Source organism: Brassica napus, chromosome C3 (genome assembly GCF_020379485.1).
Source record: "Brassica napus cultivar Da-Ae chromosome C3, Da-Ae, whole genome shotgun sequence".
Lineage (NCBI taxonomy): Eukaryota > Viridiplantae > Streptophyta > Magnoliopsida > Brassicales > Brassicaceae > Brassica > Brassica napus.
The window spans coordinates 58798917-58808759 of NC_063446.1; the positions used below are offsets into that span (position 1 = coordinate 58798917).

At 39.8% G+C, this 9843-nt stretch overlaps 2 protein-coding genes across 2 annotated transcripts; both read left to right on the forward strand.

Annotated features, from left to right (window-relative positions):
• Window positions 1-216: 216 nt before the first annotated feature.
• On the forward strand, window positions 217-4265 carry LOC106389923 (serine/threonine-protein kinase STY46-like). The gene is made up of 16 exons (XM_048750308.1): window positions 217-421; window positions 452-708; window positions 845-959; window positions 1164-1255; window positions 1343-1459; window positions 1551-1605; window positions 1694-1804; window positions 1999-2049; window positions 2246-2409; window positions 2505-2612; window positions 2693-2766; window positions 2867-3042; window positions 3275-3451; window positions 3543-3596; window positions 3683-3817; window positions 3895-4265. The coding sequence occupies exons 2-16, from the start codon at window positions 497-499 to the stop codon at window positions 3985-3987; spliced, it is 1734 nt and encodes a 577-aa protein (XP_048606265.1). The 5' UTR covers window positions 217-421; window positions 452-496; the 3' UTR covers window positions 3988-4265.
• A 375-nt stretch (window positions 4266-4640) lies between these two features.
• Window positions 4641-7398, forward strand: LOC106389922 (DDB1- and CUL4-associated factor 6). Its single transcript, XM_013830273.3, has 5 exons — window positions 4641-5151; window positions 5332-5583; window positions 5851-5994; window positions 6079-6822; window positions 6922-7398. The coding sequence occupies exons 1-5, from the start codon at window positions 5032-5034 to the stop codon at window positions 7174-7176; spliced, it is 1515 nt and encodes a 504-aa protein (XP_013685727.2). The 5' UTR covers window positions 4641-5031; the 3' UTR covers window positions 7177-7398.
• Window positions 7399-9843: the final 2445 nt, after the last annotated feature.

Here is a 9843-nt window from a genome sequence, read left to right on the forward strand (position 1 = left end):
AGACAGTAACGCAAAAGGGCGTAATCACGGGGGACAAATGGAGATCTCCTTCTAATTACTCGTAGACTTGGTAATTAAGAAAACGGACGAAATTCCATGAATACCCCTCAGCGATTAAAATAGATCAGCATCGCCACGGCGGCATGAGTCATCCGCTGCGCACTACGGTGTCGTTTTATACACCCCCCCTGAACAAAAAAGCAACGAAACACAATTGCGGAAGAAGAAGATAAAACGTTAAAAAAAAAAAAAACTCTCATAATAATCCCTCCTCAATTCTGAATTTTTGATCGTCTCTTCTCTCTCTTCTTTCCTCTTTACAATTTGAATATATATTTTTTTTTAGAGATCCTCGCATCTTCATCTTCCTCCCCCCCCACCAAGTGTCTCTGTGTTGGATCAAATTCAAACGGTGATTCTATTCCATCTTAGAATTTTTTTTTTTTTTAACTTTCCTTTCTGTTGGAACCACTTTTTATTTTCCCTTTGGTGGTCAATGGTGGTGATGGAGGACAACGAGAGCTGCGGAAGTAGAGGGATTAGCGATATCTTACCGACGTCGCAGGCTGCCATCGACCGTCGCGAGCGCATGAAAATGGAGGTTTTCGACGAGGTTATCAGCCGTCTCCGTCAATCTGACACCATAGACACCGATCTCCCTGGTTTCGTCGACGACCTCTGGGCTCACTTCAATCGCCTCCCCGCTCGGTGATTATACATTGTTTTTTTTCTTCTTGTTGCTTTTAAATTTTAATCATTATACATTGTTATGATCTGCTTCTGCATGTATGTATGTGCCCGCCTTAATTAGGTTAGGCTCATTCATTGTTTATCTTGTTTTTAGGTATGCTTTGGATGTGAATGTAGAGAGTGCTGAGGACGTTCTCATGCACCAGAGACTTCTTCACTCCGCTCTTGATCCAAACAACAGACCTGTTATCCAAGTTCGTCTCGTCCAGGTGAGTTTGTTGTTTTAATTTCGTCTCCCTTTGTTGCTTGTAAAACTATAGAAACCAAAACCATTCCCCTTCGTGAGTGATTTCTCCAGATCATCGATCCCCTTTGCCTGATCTTTCATCTTCTTTTTTTTTTATTTATTATTGGTTTGCCTCTGTGAACTTTTTTGGGCTCACAGGATGTTTGGTGACTCATCTTTTCTTAAGGTTCAACCTCCTACGGGGAATATCTCAGCTGACTCCACCGCCTTGGACTCTCTTACTACTAATGAACCTGATCAAGCTTCTACCAGAAAAAGGTTGCCTTTTGATCCACATAACAATAATCAAAGTGTACTCGACTCCCTCTCTGATTTTTTTTTTTATTTTTAAATTTTTTTTTCCAGCATTCATCCGCCGCCTGCATTTGGTTCATCTCCCAATCTTGAAGCACTTGCTCTTGCTTCCACTATATCCCATGACGAGGAGGAGGAGGGAGGCACCTCTGTGCCTAACAATTCACGGTATGTGTACGTACTTTCATGAGGAAGTTTATATGTTTTTTGCGAATTGGCGCAGTCATCAACTCACTCCCGCTTGTTAATTGAAATGCAGGCCCTTGCATGAGATAACCTTTTCCACAATAGACAAGCCTAAACTCCTTTTTCAGGTATATATATATGTGATCTGTGTGATTGTTGGCTTTTGTGATTATTTTGATTCGTCGATGCTTACTATATCCAGTGTAAATGATGCAGTTAACTGCATTGCTTGCTGAGCTTGGACTCAACATTCAAGAGGCTCATGCCTTTTCTACAACTGATGGTTTCTCTCTAGATGTCTTTGTCGTTGATGGTTGGCCTTACGAGGTAGTACCTTTTTTGTTTTTTGTTTTTCTTCTAATTGTTCTCCTTTTTCCTTCGCTATTGCAATGCTATCTTGTAGTGTACTATATCTATGCTCTATTGAACAGAAGTGTGTGTTGGCATGTTCATTCATTATAAAGAGAAAGGTTCCTTGTTAACAACCATTGCTTATATTCTGCATTTTTATAACTATACAGGAAGTAGACAGACTTAGAATAGCATTGGAGAAAGAAGCAGCAAAAATCGAGGTACTTGTTGCAATTTTAACTACTTTCGTGCAAAATATATATTGATGATGACTATGCTTAATCAATTCTGAACAAAATGAAGTTTGGTGTTTTATAAGGAGTCTTGCAGTTTTTATTAGTGACAACATCTCACAATCATGTCATGTCATGTCTTGTTCTAAGTCATTAATGATTTTTTCACTACACTCAATTGCAGGACCAATGCTGGCCTATGCAGCAATCCTTCTCTCCTGAAAAGGAAAATGGACAAATAGGTGCCAGGACGGTCGCAATACCCACTGATGGAACTGATGTTTGGGAAATCAACCTTCAACAGTTAAAATTCGGGCATAAAATAGCATCTGGTTCTTATGGAGATCTGTAAGTTGGTTCCACCTATCAAATGTAATATCATTTCAGATGCGTAGAAGGTAATATCTCTCCGCCTCTTTCTCCTTACCTTTTGTGTTATTCAGGTATAAAGGTACATATTGTAGCCAGGAAGTTGCTATCAAAGTCCTCAAGCCAGAGCGTCTAGATTCTGAGCTAGAGAAAGAGTTTGCCCAAGAAGTCTTTATTATGAGGTTTGTGTGCCTTCCCTTGTGAACTTGTGTGCATCTGAACAATAGCATCTCAGACTCATTCAAAATCTTTCCGTTTCCAGGAAAGTTCGGCACAAAAACGTCGTTCAGTTCATTGGTGCTTGCACTAAGCCACCACATCTGTGTATTGTTACAGGTATGTTGCACTGACCATATTTATGCGAATTAGTATGCTTTATTATATAATCTCTAGGTTTATTTTTACTATTATTATTGTTCTCTTTCTCATTTAATAGAATTCATGCCCGGTGGAAGTGTATATGACTATCTACACAAGCAAAAGGGCGTGTTTAAGCTTCCAGCTTTGTTAAAAGTAGCTATAGATATCTGCAAAGGGATGAACTACTTACACCAAAATAATATAATTCACAGAGATTTGAAGGCTGCCAACCTTTTAATGGACGAGCATGAGGTAATATTCTCAACGTAGTGTTTTATCGTGATTCCCTCTGCACGTAGCTTGCTAGTGTGAATGTATGAATTGGCGTTTGGGCCGAGCTTACATACTTTTGGTGAAACGCTACGAAATTTGGGCTGCATCACATTTGCTATATCATTGTGTTGTACAGAATGGTTGTCATCATATTCTTTTCTCATTCACTCAGTTCTACACGGTGGGTGGATTATTTTGTTTGTTACTACAGGTTGTCAAGGTTGCTGACTTTGGGGTGGCTAGAGTAAAAGCACAAACTGGAGTGATGACAGCTGAAACAGGAACATATCGCTGGATGGCTCCGGAGGTGATAGAACACAAGCCATATGATCACAAGGCAGATGTTTTCAGCTACGGGATTGTGCTATGGGAGTTATTGACTGGCAAGGTATTTGGTTTATACAAGTCTTTTCTCATCTGACAATTAAAATATCATCTGTGTTAGGCTAACTAAGTCATTGGGTTTGATGTGATGGCAGATTCCATATGAATACATGACGCCATTGCAGGCAGCAGTAGGGGTGGTTCAGAAGGTAAATCGATTTTTTTCTTTTTGTAGAATGAATTTATTGCTTGTAAAGCTAAAACGTAGTTGGGGGGGGGGGGGTCGGTGGTTCAGGGACTACGGCCTACAATCCCGAAGAAGACACATCCGAAAATGAGAGAACTAATGGAGAGATTGTGGGAGAAGGATCCAACGCTGAGACCAGACTTCTCAGAGATAATAGAGCAGCTACAAGAGATAGCCAAGGAAGTAAGTAAAGAGAGAAAATGAAATGTGGGGGCAGAGTAATAATATATGCAAACTGAATGTGTGTTGTGTTGTGGTAGGTAGAAGAAGAGGAGGAGGAGAAGAAAAGATCACCAACGGGAGGAGGTGGGGGTATCTTTGCGGCCCTCAGGAGAAGTGCAACACATCATTGAATAAATCGCATTGATCCCACCCCCACTTGCTTCCAAAAAGACTGATTTGCGGAGTTTTTGTGTTGCTTACCTGCTCAATTGATTTGTTCCTTTCTGTAAGTTATAAATTTATAATACCCCACACATATTGTTCACTCCATCCAACATTTCAAGTTGTTGATGAAAGAAAACTTCATGTACATGTAAAACTGCAGTAGTTAGAAAGATAAAACTCTTGCTTCTTAAGATTTTTTGGTTGGTCTAAGAAGAAATGTTTAATATGAATTGGATTTGACCCCTTTGAGCACTCCAAAAAAAAGGAATTCACCCCTTTGTTTTACGTAGGGCTGGGCAATTTGGGACCACTCGGGTTTTAGTTCGGGGTTCGAGTCCATAAAGTTCGGGTTTTAGTTCGGGTTTTAGATGTTCTAATAAATGTTTGGATCAGATTCGGTTTGGACTTAATAACAAATATAACATAACCAAAGTATTGAACGAACGAAAATCATACATAATAAAACGAAACGTAACGAATTAAAATTAACAGTTAACAACTAAATATTTGAGTTAATTATTTAAGATGTTCGATAATATTTTAGTGTATTTTAGATATGAATTGTGATCATATTTGATACAAGTTTTTTTTTTTGAATTTTGAAAATTTTGAATTCTATCGTTAGGATAAAACTTATAACCCAAAATACCATAAGATTTATTGGTATTTAAGTCAAGTTTGGATCGGTTCAGATTCATTTTATCATATAGGGTTTTCGGGTTTGGTTTTTTATTTACCAGCCCTAGTTTTACAGGTATTAGATTGTCGTAATCTCATATTTAATGGGCTATAACGTTTGGGCTTCAATGTTATTGGGCTTTGGTTCCATTTGTATGTTGGTTTTGGGCTTTTAATAAGTCAGAGAGGAGGCAAGTGGTATATATAAGAGTGGATCCCCCTTTGCGGGTGAAATTTTCACAACCATCCTCTCTCTCTCTTCTTCATTCGAGTTGTTCTGTTCGATCCCTCTTTCTCAAGTCGCGTGCTCCGACGCAGAAGCAGTAATCAAGATGAGTAGACGGCCGAACAAAAGGCAGAGAAGCAGCGACCATACCGTGGTGAGAATCTGGGAAAGGGAGCTGGGTCAGCTGCCCAATCGTAGTTTCTCCAATCGTTTCTCAGCCTCTGAGGTCTGTCTCTCGTTTCCCGGAACATGTTAGGCATTGATAGTTACGTGATTGGAATCCCAACAACTTTAGGATTGGTTCTGCGTTCTGATGATTGGTTATCGGTTTACCCAATGCTTCTCTTTGTATCTGTTTACTGGAATAAACCGACTTTTACTGACTCATTTGTTTTTTTTTAACCAGCATCTATTAAACCGTCTTGGTCTCCACAAGAAGCTCCGAGAGCATACGGGCTGTGTCAACACAGTAAGCTTCAATGCGGATGGAGATATCCTTGTGTCTGGTTCTGATGACAGGCAGGTTATACTCTGGGATTGGGACACTGCCACTGTCAAGCTCTCTTTCGATTCTGGCCATTGCGACAATATTTTCCAAGCCAAGTTCATGCCTTTCTCTGACGATCGCAGCATTGTTACCTCTTCTGCTGATGGACAGGTCCCCACCCTCTCTTTATTCTTCTTCTTTGCGTAGTAGCTGTGTGTGTGTGCTGCTTCCCACTAAGTGAAAATAGCTATTATCCATTGTACATAGCATATGTATAGTTTTTGATTCATTTGAGTCTGTACAGTTGGTATAGTTTGTTTCCGGTTAAGGCTTCTGGTTAGCCACATAGAGTCATGTATATAAACCAGCACACTTGTACATTTTCATAATTAATGTGAATTGAGTTTATTTACTGATAAATAGCCTTCAATCTCCCAGGTTCGCTATTCCAAAATTCTAGAGTCTGGACAAGTAGAGACTTGTATGTTGGGTATACATCAAGGACAGGTCCACAAGTTGGCTATTGAGCCTGGTAGTCCTTTCTCATTCTACACTTGTGGTGAGGATGGCGTTGTAAAGCATGTGAGTTGCTGCATTTTATCTTCACTTTTTTCTTTTTTCTTTTTTTCTTTTGGTTTGTTTTGTGACAAGATCTTTTTTTCTCAGTTTGATCTTAGGACACGGGTGGCTACAAATCTTTTCATTTGTAAAGAAGCAAAGTTCAATTTAGTTGTCTACTTGAATGCAATTGCAGTTGATCCGAGGAACCCTGGTCTTCTTGCCGTGGCTGGAATGGATGAGTATGCTCGTGTCTATGACATTCGCAGCTACCGCTCCGAGACTTGGTATAATTATTCCGAACCCGTAGACCACTTTTGTCCTGCTCATTTGATTGGAAGCGACCATGTGGGGATAACAGGCCTGGCTTACTCAGATCAAAGCGAGCTCCTTGCTTCATATAGCGACGAGTTCATCTATCTTTTCAGCCCTGGTATGGGGATGGGCCCGAATCCCCCTTCTTCATCTGAGACCGAGACTGAGACCCCTAATCCCCCTTCTTCGTCTGAGACCGAGACTGAGACTGAGACTGAGACTGTTACTGAGACGAGGAAGACGATACAACCGCAGGTTTATAAAGAGCACAGTAACCGGGAAACAGTCAAAGGTGTGGGATTTTTTGGACCCAAGTGTGAGTATGTTGTCAGTGGTTCGGACTGTGGCAGAATATTTATTTGGAGGAAGAAAGATGGAGAGCTTCTTCGTGCCATGGAAGCAGATAAACATGTTGTCAACTGTGTAGAGTCTCATCCTCACATGCCACTCATGGCTAGTAGTGGAATCGAGACTGACATCAAAATATGGACTCCTGGAGGAACTGAGGAACTCGGTTCGCCTAGAACTGCCGAACAGGTAATGGAATTCTATTCTCTTATATGCCATGGAATGAATACATCTGAATACTGTTTTGGAAGATAAACTAATTGTCTGTATGTTGCGTCCTGGAAACAGGCTTCGGTTTCTGGTAACTCTCGTTGGTTCACGTTTTATGATGAAGAGGGGGATGATCATGCACGCGGGTATTATGTGGACGATTGTGATCATGATGACGAGGAGGAGGAGGAGGAAGATGAAGACGATTCTGATGATGAGAGTTCAGATGATGATGAGAGTGCAGAAGAGGAGGGGGATAGTGATGTCGACGCTGAGATTAGGAAGGATAATGATGATGATGATGATGGTGATGATGATGAGGACCAAGGATGATAACTTGTACGGATTACAATACGTTGATACACAAGATTTTTTTTTTTTTTTGAGCAAAAGATACACTAAGATTAACACAGCAAATGCTCTACAAAAAAGAGGGTTTAGGTAGAGATTGGTGGGTGTCTATCCACATAATTGTCTTGTAGTAGGAGGCTTTGACAGGAAAAATAAGGGAATGAAATATTACAAGAAAAAAAAAAAAAAGCAAACTATCATGATCATGTTGTAATTAGAGAGTACCGAATGTTTCTGTTATTATTAATGATCAATGAGGTTCCTTTATATAAAGATTACAAGATAAAATAAAAGAAAATAGTAAAATATAGTACAAATTCTAATCAATCTAGATTTAGTATAATTACTAAATCATAAACCAACAAGGAATAGGAAAACTAGAATAATGGAAAGTCATTGCCGACTTTCTCTCTCCCCAGGTCGCGGCCGCTGCCGCTCTCTCCAGGGTTTGGGCCGCCTCTCTCTCCAGGGCTTCGGCCGGTTTATGTACCGGGCTGGTTATGGACATTCATCACTTGATTTATGACACTCCTCCTTGGATGCCATAACCATACAGGATCCATATCCGTAATACGCTTCACGTTGCCTCATTAAAACCTTATCAGGAAAATCCAGTGGGAAAAAACCATGATGAAGGAAAAAGAGTACAACGCGTACTACTCCCCCCTGATGTGAACCTCAATGGAAGTTCTTTAGTCTACGCATCAGATGCGTGAATTGTCCTGAACATGCAGGTGGGGAATCGGCCAGTTTTATTTCTCTACTGTAATTAGACCACTTCGACCTCTTAGGTCCTTTCTCATGTCCTTTGACATCGTGTGTCTTATTGAAATAGATGAGCTGATCAATGTGAACCACATTGTCCTCGAATCTTTTGCAAATCATGTATGCATGGATCCTTTTGCAAAAACGTGTCCATGGTCTAGACGTGATTGTCTACCATCGACTGTTCTTATGCTTTGGTCGGACAAACTAAGCATACTCATGGACAATATTCCGAGCATGATACTATGAATTAATGATCTCAGGTTATGAGACTATGATCCGGTGTCTTACTACCTAGATGTGTATCACTCGGACGTGTACCAATGCCTTTGTACATTGATCTTTCTATTATCATCATACTCTTAATTTAATTGATCCATGTTGAGTCATAGACTTCAACTTCATGAGTTCACGGATACTCCCTTTGGATATTATGATCCATGATGATGATAAAGTACGGATGGTATGAGTTTCTTCTTCTCACTACCATCGACCATACTGATTGATCCATGTTTTGGATTATAGACATTGTCTATACATGTCCACAACTCGTTCCATGAGTGTCCAAGATCAAGATGTGATCATTGATCATTGCTGCAAGGAGCTTTACAATTTTATCAAATTATGGCTCATCGGCCAGAATATACTCATGGACCCATACACATGGCCATTGATCTTTCTTTTGCATTCAGTGATGCCATATATATATGTGTGTGTGTGTGTCTCGAACATTGCAGTCCTTTATCCATCTCTTGATGGCGTCCCATGACCTTTGTTGCTGTGGATCATATCACACACTAGCTATACGAGTTTGATTATACATCTATTAGGTCATGGATCTCGATTATACGAGCTGATGGACAACATACACTTTGGTATCTGATCGAGAGTGATGTATAAAATGTCTCCTTTCATCCTCACGATAATGTCTCGTGGGAGTAATAGCAGTAGCAAACTATTTTGCTATGCCGGATCCTAATCAATGGATCTGATGTCGGTTTGGTCAATCCGAAGACATGTTATATGAGATAACAAACCGAGGCAATTTAGATCACTTTCCTTTAGGCTGATCTTTCTTCTCCACTAGTCCGTACTACGATCTAGTCGGTCCATGCTAGGGTTACAGATTAATAGATAATCTATATCAATCAACTAACCTCTCTTTAGGTTTAGTATAAACACTAGGATTTCGAATTTCTTTATAAATCCTCATATGGACTGAATTTGATCGTTCTTATAGAACTCCCTTTCATGATATATGCAGCTGCTTTTGTTCCAGTCCATGAACAGCTTAGGAACAATGTTGTCCGTTCATCTAGTAATCCATATGCTGTTTACTACATCTTTATATGTCAATCTATTTTCTTTTCTTATGACCAGACCATTGTCAAATTCGAATATGTAGCAGCATCCACCACATAGGAGTTTATCTCCTTATAATCTGTTCCATAGTCTTTGTGAGTATCCTTGTGTAACAAGCTATGATCGAATGTTGTTATTAGGAAAACATGAATCATCTTTAGGCCTCGTGATCATGTGCCTTTTCTCACGGTTTCTTTATCTCATAAGACTCATATATTCACTGGTTTATCAGATGGCGTTTATGTATATGGCCAATCTGCCCATCTCTTTAGATTGTATAAAACCCCACGTTTATCTTTTAATCTCTATTCTTTTATGATCTTTTATGAGTACTCTTTCGTGGGTTTGTGATCCTCGTTTATATCTTTATGTTCAAGTGCCATTTTCTTATGTATCTTTATACAATACTCTTTATGTGTGTGTGTGTCGACACTTTCATGTGGTTTCATTATGTTCCAAACATGATCTATAGATTTGAGATCTTATTATCCAGGACCTTTGTTACCTAGTAGCTTGGCGTCC